At 44.1% G+C, this 23,424-nt stretch overlaps 4 protein-coding genes across 4 annotated transcripts in view; 1 reads left to right on the plus strand and 3 right to left on the minus strand.

Moving 5' to 3' along the window:
* The window catches only part of LOC115269373 (fragile X messenger ribonucleoprotein 1 homolog), a 161,741-nt gene that overhangs the window by 9,534 nt on the left and 128,783 nt on the right, over positions 1 to 23,424 (plus strand). The gene's annotated exons all lie outside the window — the stretch shown is intronic.
* On the minus strand, positions 7 to 8,182 carry LOC109427542 (uncharacterized). Its single transcript, XM_029878048.2, has 4 exons — positions 7,737 to 8,182; positions 7,533 to 7,666; positions 870 to 993; positions 7 to 807 (listed from the first exon to the last, which is right to left on the minus strand). The coding sequence occupies exons 1-4, from the start codon at positions 7,887 to 7,889 to the stop codon at positions 7 to 9; spliced, it is 1,212 nt and encodes a 403-aa protein (XP_029733908.2). The 5' UTR covers positions 7,890 to 8,182.
* On the minus strand, positions 8,311 to 21,383 carry LOC115269375 (heat shock 70 kDa protein cognate 2). Its single transcript, XM_029878047.2, has 4 exons — positions 21,236 to 21,383; positions 20,515 to 20,709; positions 10,110 to 10,505; positions 8,311 to 10,048 (listed from the first exon to the last, which is right to left on the minus strand). Exons 2-4 carry the CDS (start codon positions 20,686 to 20,688, stop codon positions 8,702 to 8,704), a joined length of 1,917 nt encoding a protein of 638 aa, XP_029733907.2. The 5' UTR covers positions 20,689 to 20,709; positions 21,236 to 21,383; the 3' UTR covers positions 8,311 to 8,701.
* LOC115256413 (transcriptional activator protein Pur-alpha-like) lies at positions 21,534 to 22,458 on the minus strand. Its single transcript, XM_029854912.2, has 2 exons — positions 22,089 to 22,458; positions 21,534 to 22,032 (listed from the first exon to the last, which is right to left on the minus strand). Exons 1-2 carry the CDS (start codon positions 22,389 to 22,391, stop codon positions 21,964 to 21,966), a joined length of 372 nt encoding a protein of 123 aa, XP_029710772.2. The 5' UTR covers positions 22,392 to 22,458; the 3' UTR covers positions 21,534 to 21,963.

The following is a 23,424-nucleotide window of genomic DNA, read 5'->3' on the forward strand; positions in this document are numbered from 1 at the left end:
TGGCCCCTAATCCCTGTAACCCATCATTATCTCAGCGTATCCACGGGCCAATGTTTCTGAACGCCCTGTAGTACCAATCGCCATCAGCTTGTGACAGTAGCGATTGGTGTGATACGGGTAGACTACTCTCAGGTGATACATCATACCCAGGCTGAACATGTACATGAGTAAAGTCGTTGGGAATCGGTCAATCAATTGCACTATCTTGGGTTTGGGTAGGTTGGATTTCATGTACACCAACCAGTAAACTTCCACTAGTTCCGAAATGGGGTATGTGAAAAGCAAATAGTTCGGATACAGGCAGTATGCAGTTCCGCTGATGAACCCGGTGATGGTAGCACGAACCAGCGGATTAAGCTTACTGTTCTGAATCAGGTAGCAATTGAAAAACTCGTACAGTGCCTTGTAGGCAGTGAAGAACCCAATTAGACCATAATCGAAGCGGAAAACCATGGTTCGGATGAATTGCAGCGGACTCCGGAACGCCATGGCGATCCGAGGAAGTGCGTTCTTGATCAAACAGATGGCCAGTCCGAAGTAGAAGGACTTCTTGACTTGGGCGGTGACGTGCTGAACGCAGGATCGCTTCGGGTGATGTGGGCAGCAGTTCGGCTGGATTTCTTCGTTGGTGTCTGCGCTGGGCTTTCGGTAGATGTTGGCAAACCAGAAGCGATTGATTTGTAGATATTCGAGGGCCGGCAGCATGGCGGCACTGAAGATGCTGAAGAACAGCGTTCCGGCAAGTTTGGAAAGTCGTAGGGCTTCGGCTGTTTTTCCACGCAGGCGACGTATGAGAAATTCGATATACTGTGGGAGTAAAATGGAAAAGTTTGAGGGAGAATCAATTAAGAAAGACAGGAGATACATACCATATTGAAGAGTCCTATACCCTGAGCGTGCACGATCGTTCTAGGGAGGAACATACATGTACAGCCGCCGAGAAACGATGGAATGAAGGTGAAGAATGGTGCAGAGAAACGGCCGAACAGGTTGCTGTAAATGGCAATGGAATGTTAACTGATGAAATAAGGTTTCATCGAATTGATACCGAAGAAATTCTCTGGTCGATTCAATTTTAGAAATTAAATGTAACTCATAAGAAGCAAAAAGTCTCATCGAAAATTATCGTACCCTGTTGATCGAATCCCATGCTCCAAAGTTGTTCTGGTGTGAAGCTGTGCTTTTGGATGCGTTCCTGATTAACCGAAGCCCAACCTCGGCGATTCCAAGCAACGTTAAGCCTGCTGAACTATGGTATAGTAGGAAGCCACGTTTGGAGAAGGATTGGATGTCAAGCTTTTGCCTGGCTACCGAGTCAACAAAAAATGAAACTCGACGCGAAAAGTCGATAACTGATCATGGCCGGTTACGCGCCTAATGGCTACCGGTTGTGGGACGTGGACGAGACGAGAATCGTGATTTACTCGTGACGTTAAGTTCGAAGAATTTTTTTTTTCCTGGGCCGATGATGCAAGAAATCATGCGAAAGAAAGACTGATCCCAATTAACATTTTATAGCTTAACAGGCTAGAGGAGATTCTTAGAACCATCATATAACATAAATAAAAGGAAAGAAGGTTTTGTGACGGTTATGAAACCTCTACAAGACAATTGGCCATCAAAATGTTACTTGGGATGGTACCCCTAATCTACGAGCAAGAGGGGAAGATCAATCTGAATAATTAATCTGCACCCTGTTTATAAAGACACTACACCCTCTTCAACCAGAGGTAGCTCAGACTGAACATACACTAACAGGCAACGGACAACACGGAACACCCAGTGGACCAGTGGAGGATTTTTCGTTCGACGAAAAGTTTCCTCCGGCTAGAGCGGGAATCGAACCCTCACTCCGTGGCACTCACAATACGCCTAAACGACTGACGCCGCTAACCGCACGGCCACGAAGCCCACTGTTAGCTGTTCGACCATGAAGATAAAGTTCTAACCGCTCAATTCGCGACGAGATCTGGAATCTTTAGCCCGTAGAGGCGGAGCAAGTACTGTTGGTTGGCCCTCTTCTTCAGACAATCCTGAGACATATGATGAAATTAATACCCGTAATGACCGTGATCACTGGAACCAGGCGGTACAAGATGAGCTCCGTTTTATGAAACCGCTTTAAACGCAATGGATTTTTCGGCTCAAGAAGGATGAGACCGGTCGATCGGTTCGGCAGTCGCGCCTGATGGTTAATGGCTTCCTCCAACGTCCTGAAATCGACTTCGAGGATACGTTCGCTCCAGTAACCAAGCTGTCTACTGTGTGCGTGGTGCTGGTGATTGCGGTAGATCATGGTTTTTGAGTACATCATATGGACGTTAAAACTATTCCTCCACGGAGTGCTGAAGGAGGATTTGTGCAAGGAAGTATCACAATGCGTTAAGGGTGTTACCAGGCAACGTGTGTAAGCTGCAGAGATGTCTATGGGCTAATACAAGCACCACGATGTTGAAATGAGAGATTTACCACGACTCTACTGAAGCTGGGATTCCGAAGGTCCATCTGCGACCTCTGTCTTTACGTGTGCAACACTAAAGACGATGAAGGTTATCTATCCTCGAAGGTTGTTAGGTACCTCAAAAGAATCGCTACCGTAGGACTACAGTTCAAGTGAAATGCAAACAGCAGACCACCTCATGGGATTCATAGACGCCGACTTGGCGGCATCCGACACGGAAGATCGCAAGTCGATACCTAACGGGTTTCCTGTTTAATGTTAACGGCTCAGCAGTGTCCTGGGCATCCAACAGTCTCCATGTCTTCAAGCATGGACTTCGATCGGAAGCAATCAACAGTCTTCATGTCTTCAAGCTAGATCGAATATGTTGCGCTAGCTGCACCCGTATCTGTTGGTCGGAATTTTGGAAGACCTCAACTGTAAGAACCGCAAAGATATCCACAAAGCCACCTGGAGATCACCCGACCATCAAACAGAAAACCAAATCGACCACGTTCTAATCGACTGTAAATTCTTCTCGGATATAACCAATGTCCGCACATACCGCAGTGCGAATATAGATTCGGATACACTACTTAGTCGCTGTATGCATGCGCTCAAAACTTTCGACAGTTATTACCACGCGTCGAGGTCGAACGCCGCGGCTCAACATCGAGCAACTGCGTAACGTAGAAGTGGCTCTAGACTACGCGCAGCAGCTAACAGTGGCCGTACCAACGGAAGAGCAGCTCGGTGCAGCTATACTTGAAGATGGCTGGAGGGACATCCGTTCCGCCATAGGATATTACCTCGGTTACAGCACTAGGCTTCGGGACTCCCAATCACAGAAACGACTGGTACGACGGCGAATGTGAACAGTTGAAAAGCGAGAAGAATGCAGCATGGGCGAGAATGCTGCAATACCGTACGAGAGCGAAGGCACGTTACAGACAGGCGTGGAATAGGCAGAACTCAGTGTTCCGGATGAAGAAGCGCCAGCAGGATGAACGAGATCGCGAAGCGATGGAAGAGCTGTACCGCGCTAAGGACACACGAAGGTTCTACGAGAACTGAACCGCTGGCGCAGAGGCTTTGTGCCACAAGCTGACATGTGCCGAGATAATGACGGGAATGTTCTCACGAGCGATCGTGAGGTGGTCGAGAGGTTGCGGCAGCATTACGATGAGCACCTCAATGGCGTCGTTGCAAGTATTGAAGGTGGCGTGGTAACAGATCTAGAAGTATGTGCACAGGACGAAAGACTTCCGGCCCCAAACCTCCAAGAGATTGAGGAGGAAGTTGGCCGGTTGAAAACCAACAAAACCGCTGGAGCAGATCAATTACTAAGCGAGCTTTTAAAATATGGTGGAGAAGCACTGGTGAGAGCACTACACTGCCCAGCTAACACAAAGTCTTATATGATGTTACATACGATGCTGAGGTGGAGGCCATATACGTACATGCTCCCATTTACCCGCGTGTAAAGTGTACGTATATCGCCTCCACTTTAGCATCCTATGCAACATCATATACGATCGTGTGTTTACTGGGTGGGTCATTACCAAAATTTGGGAGGAGGAAGTATTACCGGAGGAATGGATGGATGGTATCGTGTGTCCCATCTATAAAAAGGGCGACAAGTTGGATTGCAGGAACTACCGCGCGATCACACTACTGAGCGCTGCCTGCAAGATACTCTCTCAAATTTTATCTCGCCGTGTATCACCGATTGCAAGAGAGTTTGTGAACAATATCAGGTTAGAGAAAAACGGCAGTACGATCGGGAGTGTGCTAGTGCATTGGAGATGCTCGGAAAGTGCGGTCGGGTTTTCGTGGTGGTCGTCGGCGTCGGCGTGCTGAGTTTGTAGTGACGGCTCGGCAGCTGAAGGCCGGAACTGCGCGCGCGTTGCCTTTGGTGTTTCGATTCATTTTTTGCCAGTCGCTCTTTGCGCTTTTTGGTTCAGTTGATGGCAAAGAAAGAAGACCCGGCTTCAATCAGTGTGTGTAGTGACGACTCGGCAGCTGGAGACAGGATTCGCGCGCGCGTTGTCTTCGGTACTCCGATTTATTTTTTTCCTTTCTCATTTTTAGTTCGATTGATGACAGGCGATTATCCGGTGAGTTTGTTCCTTGTTATTCTCTTTCTATTGATTCTATACCAATTATTATATTAATTCAATTTTATACCACAAGTACAAACTATATTGAGTGATCACTTAACTTGAGTGATCTATTGTTTGCTTCCCGTAAAGCGAACAATGGCGAGATTATGTACTTGTTCGGACACGTCGGTTGTGGTAAATATTGAGCGATCGCTTCCCGCGAGTAGTCTATTGTTTGCTTCCCGCGTGAAGTGAACAATGGCGAGACTGTGTGCTTGTTCGGAAACGTCGGTTGTGGTAAATATTGAGTGATCACTTGACGTGAGTGATCTATTGTTTGCTTCCCGCTTGAAGCGAACAATGGCGAGACTGTGTGCTTGTTCGGAAACGTCGGTTGTGGTAAATATTGAGTGATCACTTGACGTGAGTGATATATTGTTTGCTTCCCGCGTGAAGCGAACAATGACGAGATTGTGTGCTTGTTTGGAAACGTCGGTTGTGGTAAATATTGAGTGATCACTTGACGTGAGTGATCTATTGTTTGCTTCCCGCGTGATTGTGTGCTTGTTCGGACACGTCGGTTGTGGTAAATATTGAGCGATCACTTGCCGCGAGTGTTCGATTGTCTGCTTTCCGCGTAAAGCGAACAATGTCACGGCGGCCAGCATGGCGAACAAACATCAAAAGGTCATATTACTTATCAAAGTGAATTTTGACCCAACGATACCTTCCCTAATAACAAACACACTTTCCTGCAGCCTTTGGTGGAGTCGCAGCGGTAAACGCGGTCCTTCACTTAACAAAGGTTGGTACTAATATTCCTTCCCTTTCCCAACCTGACTGCAAGGACGTGGCCGGCGCCGTTATTGTACTGTAAAAGAGAATCTCTGAAGCGTGCACAGTGAGAATGTTGACCACTCCCAGTCAATTATTCAGTTGATTCATTGCGCAACTGTCATTGGTTCGGGTCAATCACGGAGTAGCAACCATAGATATGTGCAGTCAGTCTAAGCTAAGCTAAGCTAAGCTAATATCAGGTTAAATTCTTGGGTGAACGCACTATAACGGACCAGATGTTCGCCATCCGCCAGGTGTTGCAGAAATGACGCGAATGCAACGTGCCCACACATCACTTGTTCATCGATTTCAAATCGGCGTATGATACAATCGAACGAGAACAGCTATGGCAGAATATGCACGAATACGGATTCCCGGATAAACTGATACGATTGATCACCGCAACGATTGATCAAGTGATGTGCGTAGTTCGAGTATCAGGGACACTATCGAGTCCCTTCGAATCTCACAGAGGGTTACGGCAAGGTGATGGTCTTTCGTTTTTGCTGTTCAACATTGCTTTGGAGGGTGTAATTAGAAGAGCGGGGATAAACACGAGTGGGTCGATTTTCACGAAGTCCGTTCAGCTACTTGGTTTCCCTGATGATATTGATATTATTGTTCGTAAATTTGAGACGATGGCGGAAACGTACATCCGACTAAAGAGTGAAGCCAGGCGAATCGGATTAGAATTATTCCGTTATCACGCAACGCAACGCAAGCCAGGTGAATCGGATTAGTCATTAATGTGTCGAAGACACAGTACATGATGGCAAAGGGCTCCAGAGAGGAATCACCACGCTCGCCACCCCGAATTTATATCGACGGTGATGAAATTGAGACGGCTGAAGAATTCGTGTATTTGGGCTCATTGGTAACCGCCGACAACGACACCAGCAAAGCAATTCAGAGACGCATTGTGGCAGGAAATCGAGCTTACTTTGGACTCCGCTGAACTCTACGATCGAACAAAGTTCGCCGTAACACGAAGTTAACTATCTACAAAACGTTGATTAGAGGGCCAACGCGCCCTGGGAGTTTTCGAACGGAAGGTGTTGCGTACCATCTTCGGCGGAGTGCAGATGGAAGACGGGACTTGGAGAAGGCGAATGAACCACGAGTTGCATCAGCTGTTGAGAGAACCAACCATCGTCCATACCGCGAAAATCGGGAGGCTACGGTGGACGGGTCACGTCATCAGGATGTCGAAGAGCAACCCGAGTAAAGTGGTTCTCGAGAGTCATCCGACCGGTACAAGAAGACGTGCGTGGTGCACAGCGAGCTAGATGGGTCGATCAGGTGAAGGTGCGGAACTGGAGACACAAAGCCATGGACCGAGTGGAATGACCAAGAATGCTGTATCAAGCACATTGAACATCGAACACCATTTCGAGTTTACACCATTTCATCAAGGACCATGTGGCTGGACCTTCAAGATCGAACCGATCAGTACCAACGAGTAGCAAGTAAATCTTTTTACGAAGGCGATAGATGCTACCGAATTCCAGTCCTTCAGGTGCAAGATCGGGGTCATCCAATGAGAGTATATTACAGGTGGGGAAGAAGAGATGGCTATGTATTAGTAAGGAAAGAAAAATGTAAACACAAATAGTGACGTCACTATTTGACACGCGTTCATAGAAGCTCGCTTTGCTTGTTGTAGTGACAAGTTTTGCACCAGACACGGATCTCACGCACACGAAGTATCTTCTTCCCCACCTCTAATAGACTCTCATTGGGGGTCATCGACTGAGAGTGTTCTTAAATCTCTTAATCTTAATCCTGAACACTGAATCAGAATTCAACCATCGGACAACAAACAATAATGACAATGTCGCAACCTGAATTCGTTGCGAAAATCCATGCAATGCGACACACCTTTGTCTCAACTTAAACAAAATAGGATAAAGATCTTTGATCACCAGTTTTGAGATTTTTAAGTCTTGCATTACGGTTTTCGAGGGGTAACTTCGAAAGCACTGCAACGCTGATGAAGATCTATCATCAAACAGTTTCGATTTAATCGATTATTAACGAATTGAAAAGTACGCAACAAATTTAGCTTCTGTTTTGTCATCATTGCTGAGAGAAGTTAGTTGAATCGTACTTCTGGGTGTATTACGATCAGATTGACACAATAAAAATATACTTACTAGAATCCACAGAAGAAGTGAAAGCTACCAGCCGTCATCGGCAATCCGGCAATGATGCACCGCGCGTACTGTAGGAAAAAAGTTTTCCACACCTGCGGATCGTCCCATTGATTCATTTTGAAGAGCAACGCCGTCTGCAATGGCAATCTCAATTAGGTACACATCACCCTAACACACTTTCCCACGGGAAACCAACGACGTTACCACAGCCCCTGGAAGATAATGTCGCATGGCACCGACAATCCCTTGGCGTATGTAGATCTTCCCCGCATCGTAGCACGTGTATCCCGGATGGAGCATATCCCTACAGGATTTGTTCCGCGTTGCCTCGTAAAAGTACTTGCTCAGGGTACCCATCTGGCCGGTTGTCGGGGTGGCGTTATCGTTCGACTTTGCTACCTTCACTCGATCAAGATTCCAACAGTTCACGCGAGGGTCAACACTAGTCAGCAGATGGATTGCTAAACGATTTTCGTTCCGTGCGTGTTATTGGCGCGTAAAAGATGTTGGAAAGTACGACTCGATACGTTCTTGGTCAGTATAGTACTGAGCAGCGTAAACTATTTTGCTGCTGCAGTGAAGTTCATATACCATTAAAAAGCTCTCCATCAACTATGTAATCGAATTCCTCTCTGAGGTGATCAAGTAGCATGCCGTGAGAACAACTAATAATTGAGCTCATTCTAAGTAGGCTTCGTTCGTCGAGTGAGCGCGTTCAACCGCATGCTTGCTTCGATTTAAGGGCATTTCTCTATAAAAAATAACATTATAGACCGGATACCTGCTACCCATTATTTATTATTCGATTTTCGCTTCACCTTATTATAAATGCATAAATATGAAAGCCATACCCAAACAAACAAGCGCCGGTTATATTGTTAGTAGTTGCGGTTTTTGGATACAGGGTTGAAACGTTGCCAATGATTTGATTATAAATCATGTTAGAAGATATCTCACATATGCAAACAGTTTTGTTGCAAAATATAATTCTGTACTAAGATCTTTTACTTTCTGTGTGATGTAATTATCTTATGCTTCATTTTGGCTGTGATTCGCCACATGACTACTTGAACACACGTGACTACTTTGCTCGACAACACTTGTGGCCAGAATCCAAACGATCTACCCTCGGCTTCTGAATCAGGCCCTTACAATACTTTCACACACGTTTAATCAACCTCCTCAACGGTCGGTCCTTTACCGCCAGCTGATGCACCGCCACTTTCGCCTCCAGTTGCCCCACTTCCGCCCTGATGCATTTTGGCCATAATCGGTCCGCAAACACGCTGACACTCCTTCAGATGGTGCTCGAACTCATCTTTCTCGGCCAGTGTATTACCATCCAACCAGGACATCTCCGAAGTGCACTTATCCTTCACCGTTTGCTTGTCCGCATCGGAAAGTTTCCCTGCCGGAGCGTCTTCCACCGCTTGCTTGCAGTTGAAAATATAGCTCTCCAACTGGTTACGGGCCGTGATCTTCTCACGTTGACGCTCATCTTCCTCCCGATACTTCTCCGCTTCCGACAGCATCCGATCGATTTCAGCCTTCGACAGCCGACCCTTGTCGTTCTTGATGGTGATCTTCTCCGACTTACCGGTGCTGCTATCCTTGGCCGAAACATTCAGAATACCATCGGCATTCAGATCGAACGTTACCTCAATCTTCGGCACTCCACGTGGTGCCGGTGGAATTCCAGTCAGATTGAACGTTCCAAGAAGGTTGTTGTCCTTGGTCATGGCACGTTCACCCTCAAATACCTGAATCGTCACAGCGTTCTGATTGTCACTGTAGGTTGTAAAAGTCTGCTGTTGCTTGCACGGTATACGAGCATTACGCTCGATGATCTTGGTCATGACGCCTCCAGCAGTTTCAATACCCAACGAGAGCGGAGTAACATCCACCAGCAGAACATCCTGGATTTGTGAGCTTCCGTCTCCGCTGAGGATAGCAGCCTGAACGGCAGCTCCGTAAGCTACGGCTTCATCCGGATTGATGGACAAATTCAAGGCCTTTCCGCAAAAGAAGTCCTGCAACATCTTTTGAACCTTGGGGATTCGGATGGATCCGCCAACCAAGACCACGTCATGGATGGCAGCCTTATCCAACTTGGCGTCGGTTAGAGCTCGCTCCACCGGAGCCAACGTCGAGCGGAACAAATCCATACACAGCTCTTCGAAGCGAGCACGCGTAATCTTGGAGTAGAAATCGACACCATCATGCAGGGCGTCGATCTCCAGCGATGCCTCCGTGCTCGACGATAGAGTACGCTTAGCACGCTCGCAAGCCGTACGCAGTCGACGAAGAGCACGAATGTTTCCACTCATGTCCTTCTTGTGTTTCCGTTTGAATTCCTCAACGAAATGGTTCACCATGCGGTTGTCAAAGTCCTCTCCACCCAGATGGGTGTCTCCCGCCGTAGATTTCACCTCAAACAGTGAACCTTCGTCGATGGTCAGGATGGAGACGTCGAAGGTACCACCGCCCAAGTCGAAGATCAGCACGTTCTTCTCGCCCTGAAATAGAAATAATAGAAGTTATCAATTTCTCAACTACACGGATGTTCTACAAATAAACCTTCAAGTTCTTGTCCAGCCCATAGGCCAATGCTGCCGCCGTCGGCTCATTTATGATCCGCATAACATTCAACCCGGCAATGGCTCCAGCATCCTTGGTCGCTTGCCGTTGCGAATCGTTGAAGTACGCCGGCACGGTGATGACCGCGTCGCTCACCTTACCCCCCAGATAGACTTCGGCCACTTCGCGCATCTTGGTCAGCACCATGGAGCTGATTTCCTCCGGGGCGAACCGCTTCGTTTCGCCCTTGAACTCCACCTGGATCTTCGGTTTGCCGCCGTCGTTGATCACCGTGAACGGCCAGTGTTTCATGTCCTCTTGGATCTTCTGGTCGTCGAAGCGACGGCCGATCAAACGTTTGGCGTCGAACACGGTGTTTTTGGCGTTCATCGCCACCTGCGGTGAAGAGGAAAAATTAGCAATATCTCATCGCGTTCAAAAATTCAAGTCAAGTGATATAATAATGACTGAGTTAAGGACAAACTTCTTGACATCCCGCTTCAACAGTGCATCAAAACTTCAAACGCACAAATCTCAAGAAGCAAGCGTTACACAACAAAGCAGTTTATTGTCGGGCCGCCACCAAACCGAACTTCGCATAATCAAGTCGCGACGCGACCCAACTCGCGACGTTTTTTAGTCATGTCAAAAGTAGTGCGCATCCTTTTTGTTATTGTCAGCAACACAGCGCACTAGATGCGAAACAGTTGCGACACTTGTGGACCAAGAAAATGGCAATTTTTGATTGAATGTCGGTCTTGATTCCAACCGGATAGACAATATTATTCTGTTCTTGCTCACTTGTAATAAGCTTAAAATAAGAAGATCAGGTACGCTGGTTTTGTTTACGAAGATATTTGTGCCCTCGAAATCGTGAGTAGGTGCTAAAGTCGGCCATTGTGGCGGCCATGTTGGGATTCCAACAAGTCTGTCCTTAAGCGAAAAGGACCAAAAATAGGCCCCCTGCTCAAATAGTTCCACACCCTATTGCTGGTACTAATCGCTTTTGGTGCTGGTTTCTCTTCTATCATCAACTACGAATTCATTTAGAAATCCTTCCAGGGATTCCTTCAGAAATCCGTCCTGGGATGCTTTTGGAAAATCTTCCACGAATTTCTTCAGAAATTTCTACATCGATTCCTTCAAAAAATCCTCCAGGAGATCTTCAAACAAAATTTTGCAGATTCCTTTGGAAATTCCACTGACAATTTCTTTAGAAATTTTTCGAGGGATTCCTTAAAATAAATTCTCCAGGGATTCCTTAATAAATTCCTCCAGTGATACCTTCAGAAAATCAATCAAAATTCAACCATCGTGCAACAATAATGACAATGTCGCAACCTGAATTTGTTGCGACATTCTACCCAATGCGACATAGGTTTATCCCAACTTGAACAAATTAGGATAAAGATGCGGCACGAGTTTAGACATTTTTAAGCCTTGCATTGTGATTTTCGATCGATAACTTCGAGTCGATAAAGACTACAACGCTGCTGAAGATGTATCATCAAAAAGTTTCGATTTTGGGTTGGTAATAATTGATTATTCACGAGTTGAAAAGTATGCAACAAATTCAGCTTCCGTTTTTTCTGCAACAAAAATTTTCGGGATCATGTCATTATCTGTTACCAGTTGGGATAAAGAGTAATCGCTGCGCCTTCTTTGTTGTTTGTTTTGTGCCTCTTTTGTCTGATAATTCTCTTCACTGCTCTAGATATTCCTTATGAAATTCATTCAGGAATCCTTTCATAAAATTCTCGCGAGAGTTCTTCAGCAAATTTTTTAGGGATTCTGTAGGAAATTCTTCCACGCCCAAATAACAATGGAAGCTGTATAACACCTTCTTCAGCTAAAATATTCAAAATCTAGCTTATGAGCTTCTTATTCATTTGTTGTACAGCAATAATGTTTATTGGGCGGATTCCTACAGGAATTACTCTAGGTTCCTAAAAAAAATCTCCAAGAACTCGCTTAAAAAATCTCGCACTGGTTTCTTCCGCAAATTTCTTCAAGGATTTCCTTACGAGATCATACAGATTCTTTTCAGAAAATTTTAAACGGGTTCTTTCAGCAATTTCTCCATAGATTCTTTTAGAAATTTCTCCAGAGATTCCATTAGAAATCCTTCAGATATTCCTCTAACGATTTCTAAAAAAATCCAAAAACTCGTTTAGAAAATCTTTGATTTCTTCTGCAAGTTGCTTCACGGATTCCCTTTAAAAAGTGTCCAGGGATGTTTTTAAAAGTCTCCATGAATTCCTTCTTGTATTTCTTAAGAATTTCTCCAGAGCTTTCTTCATAGATTTCACCAGCCTTCATCCAGGGGATCGCGAGGTACAGGCGAATATTTTATTGTAACAGACAACAGATGAGGGAATTTCTATGGAGGGTCGCTAAAAGTATACCTGCTGGCCAAAAAAGGGCGTGAAAGTTTGGTAATCTATGCACTAGAGATTCCTTCAGAAATAACCTTAAAAAACCTTCCAAGGATTCCCGCATAAATTCCTCCATGGATACTTTCAAAAATGCTTCCAGAAAAAAAGCCTTCAAAAAACAAAAATTCAGACTTTTTCAAGAATTTCCTGCAGGAGTTCCTCCAAGGATACTTTTAGAAATATCTCCACGGGTTCTTTCAGGAATTTATTCAGAAATTTCTCCAGAACTGCTTTTACAAGAATTAATGTAGCATGTTCTCTAAATATTTTGTCTGAAAACTTTACAGAGGTCTATTGAAGTGTTCATGGATTCCTTCAGGTATGTCTTCAGAAGCTCCTCCTGAAATTCTTTTCAAAATTCCGCCAGGGGTTTTCACAGGAATTTGACTTGATATTTTTTTCAGAAATGTCAAAAAAAAACACTTCCACGAAAATTTCTCTAGGGATCCCTATAAAAACTCATCTTGGAATTACTGTGAGAATTATTGCGAGGTTTTATTCAGGAATTCCGCCAGATTTTTTATGAGGAATTCCTTCAAAATTTTTCAAAAATTGGTCCAGTGATTCTTTCAGAAATATCCCCTGGGCAATTTTTTCAGATAATCCTACAGGTACAAACAGATGTTTCACTCTACTCACCCTCCATCGTCCACGTTTTTATCGATCGATTCAAATAATCGTCGTACGCAAATTAGGCATCGGCGGCACATCGGTTTTGCTCCTGTTTGACATATACACACTACCGCCATCTAGGGCCATGTTTGCGACACACAGTGTTTTAGCATTGGGCGATAATGCATCTGTGACTATGATTTTGATCGTAATTTTTTCTACGTGCTACGTCTGTTTGTCTGTGCTTCAGGGATATCTCGAGAGGTTTTTTCAGTAAATTTTTATGTGCACAATTTATTTATTAAAGACTGGTATTCGTTTGTCGAAAAATGTCGCAAAATGTTTGAATTGCTTATGATGAACTCGACTATGGATCGCTACTTGTTTATTCCCACGTAGCAATGATAGCTGAACAATAGTTTATTCATCTAATTTTTTTTAAATCAAGCTTAAGGGGCGATTTATTAATTAATTACTCAACAATAATGTTTGTTGAGTTTTGCAACGAAATTGTCACAAAATCTTTGAGTTATGATAAGCCTAATTTTTCATGAGAGGAGGTTATTATGTTGCTTTGTCCACGTTCACGATGTTGGGTTCATCGTGGAGTGCAGCGAGCTCGTGGTTTATTCTTCGCCGCCACACCGTTCTTCTGCATGTCCTTATAAGGTATACCGCACGTCGCTCGATAACTCCGAGTATTCGCAGGTCCTCCTCGAACATGGTCCATGACTCGTGTCCGTAAGGACCACTGATCTTATTAGCGTCTTGTGCACAGTGCACGTACCATGTGGTACGGGGTGATTCTTTTTGACTACATTTTCTTTTGGAGTCCATAGTAGGAACGACTTCCATTGATTTTGCACCTTCGTATTTCACGGCGCACGTTAATGTCTGCAGTTAGCAAGGAACCGAATCAGACACATTCATCCACCACCTCGAAAGTATCCTTGCTTCCACCTTTCGATTACTTCTCGATTGCCCGTCAGAAGGCTCTCGTCCTAATCCCTGAAGATTTTGATTTGCGACACAAAGCCTGTTTAGGAGATGCGTTGAGCTTCGCGTAGAATTTGTGTGTATCTTGAGAACGGCGCAACAATTTCATTGCCTCGTACTCCGCTTCTTCCAAGCGGCGTTTCGTCTACCGAAAGAGCGGGTCTGCTGCTTCCGCTTCTGTCTGTATTGCTCCACGTTCTGCCAGGTTCCATGCTGCAGCATTACCGCGCGCGCTGCGTTGTTCTCCTCCAAAACGGCTCTGTCCTCGTCGTCGAGCAAATCGTTCCATCGATTCCGTCCTACTACATGCCCGGTAGTGGTCTCAGCTGCGTTGCTGATGGCTACTTTAATTTTTCTACAGCAGTCCTCCAGATTGTTCATATCGATCACACCCTCGTCTGGCAACGCTGCCTTGAGATTCTGCGCGTATGCGGTGGCACTTCAGTCGCTCAATATCGTACCGGGGCGGCCGCCAATACCGTACATTGTGAGTTTTGGGCGTATTTTGACCATCATCAAGTAGTGGTCAGAGTCATTGTTAGCGCCACGATATGCCCTGACCGTCGGAGAAGGGCCGTCCGTCAATCAGGGCGAGGTCGATTTGGTAAACCGTCTGCTGTGGTGTTCTCCAGGTGCAACAATAAGGGAGGCTGTGCTGGAAGAAGGTACTACGAATAGCCATGTTCTTAGAGGCGGCGAAATCAATCAGTATTAAGCCGTTCTAGATCGATCGCTGGTTTGCGCTAAACTTCCCAATTGTCGGTCCAAACTCCGCCTCCTGGCCAACCTGAGCATTTAAGTCTCCTATGATTATCTAGACATCGTGATTTGGGCTGTGATCGTTCTCGTGTTTGAGCTGCGCGTAGAATTTGTCCTTGTCATTAGTGTTTCCGGAGTGTAGGCTGTACATTAGGGCAGTTCAAAACATGTAAAAAATTCAAAGCTCCCTATGTTCATTGCAATCCTTGGTGCAAAACTAGAGTCCTGTCAAATTTTCAGCCATTTTGGTGGTGATTTAATGGTGGCCCAAAAGCAAAATAGGTTTATATAAGAATTACTATGGAGAATTAAAAAAAAAAAAAGTTCTCCGCGCTGTAGAGTATAAACACATGGATGAAATCATAGGGTTAAAGTCAAATTGAATATTTCAGACCTCAATGATGAAGTTGCCGAAGACCGTAACTCGTTTCGACTAACGAGACAGAAGTTATTAATCAATAATCATCCATGCATGCTTGAACAGAAGACCGCAGACCGCAGCTCGGTCGACACGCTTGACACGCAATCATAGTATGCGTGTTACCTTCTTGCACATCTTGCAGGACATCATGTATGAAGATGTGCATGTGAGTAACAATTTGTTTAAAAACTTTTTACCCGATTGTCGAAATAAGTTCCGGTCTTCGGCAACATTCATCATTGAGATCTGAAGAATTCAATTCGGCTTTGACCCTATGACTTCATTCACGTGGGTAATGCTCTACAGCACGGAAAATCTTTTTCGAAAATTCTCCATAGTAATTCCCATACAACCCTATTTTGCTTAGAGTGGGTCAACGTTGTATGGAGAAACTTTAAATTTGATCGTATCAACCCGGAACAAAGCTTTTTCAATCTATATTAGCAACTGTGCTGAATTTGGGAGTGATTGGTTGCTTCCCCGTATTCCGATTGAAATTTGTATGGAATTTAGTATGGGAAAACGTGCTTTAGCATTTTTCTCATAAATTGAAAGTTTTCGTCTAAAACGATCTAACTAATGACGTTAAAGTATAGCCTAGGATATGCCGAAAAACCTTCCCGAAGACCGCAAAGTAATCCGACGCTTGTGAAAAAAGTTATTCGCCTGGTAACTTAGGCCAAAATTTAAGATTTTATTATTGATGTTATTCCTTTACATGTTAAATGTTAAGCACCACCGGGCAATCGGTACGTTATAACTTTTTTTACAAGTGTCGAATCACTTTGCGGTCTTCGGCAAAGTTTTTCGTCATATCCTAGGCTATACTTTAACATCATTAGTTAGATCGTTATAGACAAAAAAATTCAATTTATGAGAAAAATGCAAAAAAGCACGTTTTTCCATACTAAATTCCATACAAATTTCAATCGCAATGCGGAATACGGGGAAGCAACCAATCGCTCCCAAATTTTGCCCAGTTGCTTTGGACGCTAAAATGAATCGAAAAAGCTTTGTTCCGAAAAATCGACTTTGTTGACCCAGTCTAAATTGCAGGTGTTCCCGATTAAATTGAGAGATCTGCAGTTCCAATCGCAAAGCCTTTTCGTTAGCGTGGGTCGTTACCATTAGTCTCGGTTCGTATTCTCTTGTTGATTTGTTGGTGCTCGTTTTTTTATGACCGGCTTGCAGGCCTAATACCAACTCCCCGGTTTACTGTCTGGAGGGAGTCAGTAAGTTTGCCGAAGCTAACCTGCCGTCCATGTCAGCATACGACCAAGTTTCCACCGGGTTTGGTGTCCCGATTTTCCCTAAGGATGTTCGTACTCCGGCCGGTGCTAGGATGCTATAATTTCTATTTAAGGATTACTACAAAATAAAGTTTTGGATTCCTTCAGGAATTTCAAGTTAGGATTCCTCCAAAAACTTCAGTTGGGAATTATTTTAGAAATTCGATCTGAGGATTCCTCTTAGAAGTCTTTCGGGGGATAACTCCAGGAGCTCATTATGAAATTTCTGGAATTTTCTTGTTGCAATTCCTCTAGAAATTTAATCTGTTGATTCCTCATGGAACTCCCTTCCTACAGAAATTGTATCTGGAGACGCCTTCGGGAATTCCATCAGTCGATTAATCCATGAATTTCATTTAGGATTCCTTTAGGAATTCCTCTAAGAAGTGTCTTCTGGGGATTCAAAAAAAATCCTGAAAGATTACCATAAGGCATACCAGGAGGGCTCCAGAAGAAACGTCTGGAGGATTTTTAGAAGAAACTGCTAAAGGATTTGCAGAAGGTACTTCTGGAGGATTCCCAGAAGGGACAGTAGGAGCATTTCCAGAAAGAAGTACGGGAAAATTCCCTTAAAAGAATAACAGAGGAACTACTCCTAAAAATCTTGAAAAGCAGCTCTTCAAGGATCCCTGGAAGGAGCTACTGGATAATTCCATGAAGCAATCCTTGGAGGGTCTCCAGTTAGCCTAGTGGTTAAGGCAATGGATCACCAATCCGGAGACGGCGGGTTCGATTCCCGTTCCAGTCAGGAAAATTTTCTCGACTCCCTGGGCATAGTGTATTCATTGTGCTTGCCACACAATATACAAATTCATGCAATGGCAGGCAAAGAACGCCCTTCAATTAATAACTGTGGAAGTGCTCGAAGAACACTAAGTTGAAGCGAGGCAGGCCAAGTGCCAGTGGGGACGAAGAGCCATAAATAAGAAGACAATCCTAGGAGGATTCCTAGAATAAGCTCCTGAAGCATTTCCAGAAGCGTCTACTGGAGAAAACGCAGTGAGAAATCCTGGAGGAATTTTAAATACGAGTAAAGAGAGAATCCAGCAAAAGCTCTCGGGAGAATACAAGATCGAAGTTTCAAAAGGAAATCCTGAACGAAATCAAAGAAGAACTCCTGCAGGAATCTCAGAAGAATTTCTTGGTCGAGTCCCAAAAAGATTTCCAGGAAGATTACCAACTCTTTGAAGAACTCCAGAAGGAATTACTGATGAAATCCAGAAGGAACACATCGAGGACTATATGGAGGATTTTTTGCTGAAATTCCAAGCAAATAATCTTGGAAGAATTTTTGTAGGAAATTCTGAAGAAAACCTTGCAAGAACGTCTAGAGGTAGTTCAGACACATGGATGAATCTGAAAACCAACGATTGAAAAAAATTCAAGGGGATGTTTTGGCTAAAACTCAGAATGTGTTCCGATCCTTGGTTGAACTACTGAAGCCAATCCCCGTAGAAACTCCATGTAGAATTTGTAAAGGGACATCTGAGTTAAGAAGAACTCCTCCCAGGGCTCAGAGGTCAGAAACTCTTTCCTCGAAAACTTCTCATCGAATTCCAAGAGATAGTATAGTGAAATGGTACGAGATAATCTAAAATATCCCAGAAATATTCTTGATGGAATCCTAGAACGAACCATTACGCTAACGTTCATATATTTCTACAAATAGCTAACAACGCACTCTGTCACGTTAACATATGTATGTAATCAAATAGAAATAGAGTAATGCGGGGCAAAAGTTCGCACCTAACAGACTTTACAAAATAGCTATTAAACGAAAAGAAAATAATATCGTTTTTCTTCGTTAAACGGGTCCCTATCATGTTGCCTTCAAAACGTAGTACTAGATTTTTTCGCGTTCCTTTTGTAGTTTTAGTAATATAATTTTTAATATAAGTACTCCAATGCGAACTTTTGCCCCATAGTGGGGGCAAAAGTTCGCATTATGCGGGGCAAAAGTTCGCACCTTGAAAAGCGTAGTTTATTGGTGCGATGTTCATTTATATCATGGCAATTCATGTTCGTCCTTTCACTCTAGCCGTGAAATCTGTTTCTTTCTGTTCTTAGCATTACGGCCCAACTGGAATACGACCTGGTGTTCAGCTTTGGTATACAATGTATTTTATGAAGACTTCCACAACTATTAACTAGAAGCTGTCCTTTCTAGCATTACTGAAGTTATCAAAATACATTGTGGGGTTATCATAAAGATACGTGTTGCCCAAAATACATGAAAAATCAAATCTGCTGCAAAACTATTGAACGGAACCGTAATCGAATCATATTTCCGTCAGTATGGGGATGAATTATAACTGTGCATTTACAAACTAAGCTATGAAAGATCTCGGTAAAGTAGATGAACATAACATGACCTTCAAAAACATACGAAAAGATAAGACGAGGATGACAAAGAAAATGTTTTAAAATGTTTTTTAGCCATTTTGCATTTCTTGATTTACATGAGTGAACATAATGTTTGCCTTACGATCGATCCTCTTACAAAACTAAGTTCAAACCCTCTGCTGGAACGATTTCAGGGTACATACTACACATATTATACATATATAGTAGTTTCTATACGAAACCATCATTGCTTTAAAGATTCTGTAATTATATTGATGTACTACATTCAGAAACCTAGTGCGAACTTTTGCCCCACAGCTACTGCGAACTTTTGCCCCATCGTCAAGGTTTTAACAATGTCCCTTTCTGCATGAAGCACTAGTAGTTTATTGTTTATTCGAGTGCACTTTTCGAACTACTATGGAATAACGATTCTCCGACATCAAGAGGTTATGAGATTCTTCTTCTTCCTGTTACTACAAATTCTTATTCCAAAAAGTCCACAAATTCTATCAAAACACCTAGAAACACATTTATCCGCTTAACTCTGCCACACCATAACGAAATCGTTCCAATTTTTGTTGACGAGTAACTGGCCTGATTATGTGTCGAACCCATACAAATTTGTTTGGGTTCTTAACTCGTGTTCAGAAAAACACCCACTGCGAACTTTTGCCCCGTGCGAACTTTTGCCCCGCATTACTCTAACCTAAACGCAGTCTACAACCTGGAGTGTCTTACCGCAGAAGACTAACTGCCCCAATTTTCGTATACGATACACACCGAACGAACATTGTCAACCTGATCGCGAGAGTCGACGACAGAACAGGCTAAGGTCAAACCGCACCACCGCATGTGTGCTGCCCGCCCGCTAGCTATGTTTGGGATCAACGGCGCAGATATTTTTGGAATCTCACGCTGGCTGTTTGGTCCATCAACGCGCGTGCATCCCAAACCACACCACCGCGGATATTGAGAAGAAAGGCCGTAATGAAGAGCCATGCGTGGGAAACTAGGGAAATATTTACGGGCTTATGGAGTGACATTTTCAATTAGACAAGGTGCCAAACATTGATGATTGGCGCGACTTGCGGGACCAGTTTGTTGCGTGCGAGATAAGGATACAAGCGCGACACGCATAACGCATCGAAAAAGTTTGCGCGCTCTGTTAAGAAATTTTGGCTAACTTGATCGCGACGCGCGACACGGAACATGTGTTTAGTCGAGGTTGTTTATACGCGATCGCAGCTGTCCTAGTCCTTTTAAGGCGAGACAATTGATCGACGAGATAGAGGTTTGTGACAGCGCAGAGTCTGCGTGCTGCGCTGCGCGCCTTAAATAAGTTGTTCAGGTTGACTTCGAACGACCCTATTGCCATATTGGACAAACTTATGCAGTGTAAATAATATGTCATCGAATTACTTCCATTCGGTTTCGATTAGTGTACGATCGTGTGTCTCTTGATAAGCCCTGCCAGAGGTGTCTGCGTGGTTAATGAATTGCAAATCTACCTGCCCAGAGTTTGCCATTTTTGGCAGGATATAACTCACCTGGTTCTTGGCAGCATCGCCAATCAGCCGTTCCGTGTCGTTGAAGGCAACGTACGACGGGGTAGTCCGGTTGCCCTGGTCGTTGGCAATGATTTCCACCTTGCCGTGTTGCCAGACCCCGACGCAGCTATAGGTCGTTCCCAGATCGATTCCGACGGCCGGTGTCTTACCCATGTTTCGCACTCTTTTTCAAACCTATTGAAGCAATAAACACGGAATTCATACAATAATAATCCAACACTTTGCAGAATATGAATGCAATATTCTAAAAATAGTCATCCGCCGCCAAAATATCCTCCAGTCAAGCGGAAAAGCGATGACGATGATAAATCTTTCCAAAATTTTCTTCCCACGCGCGTGCAAGAAAATCGCTCGGTAACTCCCACGAATGAACCGATTTTGTATGTTTCTGTTGCATCACCCACTTCTTAGCCGCACACTCTATAAAAAACAAGATCATTCTAGATCAACGCCGATTCGGATTCCGAATATGTGCAGCCAAATCTTCTCACAATTACACATTCCCACAATTAATCATCAATTTGCCACCGTCATCGCCCAACAGTCACTTGTGATGTCCTTATTTGGGAAGCTTCTCGTTAGCATTTCTAATCAGCCTCCTACGATCAATCCTTCATCGATCGCCACCACGCCACACCAAATCATAATTCAATTAGACACTTTCGGGGCCAATTAGTGCATATTTTCACCGGGGGCTTACACTTGTGGTTTTGAGGGACACTAGCTGTGAACTTGTGGTGAGGTCTGGAGATGAAGAACCAGACTGGATTTTTGGCTCCGAGAGGTGAAACCGCACGAGATCTTTACCGGACAATCGCGACGAACAGAGTACCAAGTCGGCGCCGCGATCACATCGCTTTTAAAGTGGTTCTCTCACGATGTCACGTCACGATCGTGAGCGTGAGGTGATCACTGGCGCGTGAGCGAATGACATTTTGGAATTGAAAATCTCAAATTTTCGCGAGACGTTCTCAGGAGGAGAGTGATAATTTCAAAGATTCAAACAATAATAGATACAATTTTATTAACATATTGATAGTTACATATAACTTATTATGTATTGTGTAACGACATGTAGCAGAGTTATCTCGGAACATTGTCATCTGCGTAAGTCATGTAAACAAGATCAACAGATTTGAAACAGTCGACCCGCTTGGCGTTCCAAAACAAACTAAATACATTATAAGCTTATCTTTTTATTTGCATTCTCTCATTACATTTGTTTCTATACACAAGCTTATAAGTTACACAAACACTATCCCACCCCAATATCACGTTTCGTTGAGTCGATCACCATTCGCCTACGCGTAGACTACCCGCGTGTCACGCACGCTTTCGAAGTCGGAGATTTCGCTGCTCTTTGCATTCGAAATACCGCTCCCTTGGCATTGGCAAACGAAGGCGTTTACCAGCCACCACTGCCTTCGATTACTTTTTGCCCTTCTTTTTCTTTTTCTGCCCTTCGGGCCATGCAAAACCGCGCGACTTCAGGACGTCCTGAAAAATAAACTTTTCATTTCTGTGTTGCTCTTGAAATTTGTTAAGTCTCAAACCTGAATGTTATGACACACATAGTACGCGTTCTCCATGGCGGCTTCGCTAAAAAGATCGCCCTGAAACTTGGACGATCCCTTGCCCTTGCCTTTGCCCTTCTTTCCCTTGCCTTTCTTCGGCTTGGCTTCCGATTCCTCTTCGTCCACTTCGTCGTCTTCGCCGCCACCGGCAGCGCTTGAACCGCCTCCTCCGCCGCCACCGCTACCACCACCACCTCCACCTGCACTGCCAGCGGGAGATTTATCTCCCGATTCTTTACCACCTGGCTTTCCGGCGGGCTTTTTCTTACCTTTTCCGCCCATTTGTCGACAGATTTTAGGCTTTCAGCAACTCCGTATCGTGCGCTTATCGATCTAACGAAGTTCCCATCAAAGCAATCGTTCGCGTTCCCGTTTCCATAGCGTCCATTGAACGCGCGCTGTGCACCTACTTTTCTGAAAGCAGAAGAAGGGTGAACAACAGGGTCCAATACGCTTTGTTATCTCGTCGTGCGTCGTTTGGTTCAACACTGTTCCGATAATTTATCTGCGCTGTATCTCTTCAGGTATCTTCCGATGTTGTAGCACTTGTTCTTGGCTTCTGTTTCGCGCGGTGGGCATCATCGGTATCATAGAACATTATCGGGGTTCCCATTTCATTCATTCGCAGTATTGCCCATGATTGACGTGCGAAAATTGGGGTTTAAAGTCCAATCACGTGGGTTCTTGGTGTGTTCGGTTCTTACAGATTGTAAATCGAATTGTTTTTTCCTATTAACTCATGATTCATCAACGAATTTCATAAGAATTACATTCATTTCGACATATCTAAATTCAACCACATCCAGCTCATTTTAGAAGCCCAACCAGAGAATATGGTATTTGAATAACTTGTGCAGCTAGACCAGCTCTACAAGAAAGTCACGGAAAAACTTTTTTTTTCGAATATTTATGATAAATGTCACGGACTACCTTCGAAAAATACCAATGACATTCATGGTGAATATCAATTGGCATTTTTCGAAGATAGACAGTGACATTTACCATAAATATTTAAATAAGAGCAGGTTTTCCGTGACTTTCTTGTAGAACGTGACTAGCCGCACAAGTTTTTCATATACTATATTCTTAGGTTGAGCTTCTAAAATGAGGTGAATGTGGTTGAACTTAGATATGTCGAAATAACATTTAAGTACTGGTCACAACGGCGTCTGTTCCTCATGTTAGGAGCGGCTGTTCGACATCCGAGTGAAACTGCTCCCTCAATGTCAATGGGAATTGGGAGCACCCGCATACTCACCAATATACTGTCGAATAGTAGCGTTGCAAGAGGTGTGTTGGACAGAAGCTATGATGC

The sequence above is a fragment of the Aedes albopictus genome, chromosome 1 (assembly GCF_035046485.1).
Source record: "Aedes albopictus strain Foshan chromosome 1, AalbF5, whole genome shotgun sequence".
In the NCBI taxonomy this organism is placed as follows: Eukaryota; Metazoa; Arthropoda; class Insecta; order Diptera; family Culicidae; genus Aedes; species Aedes albopictus.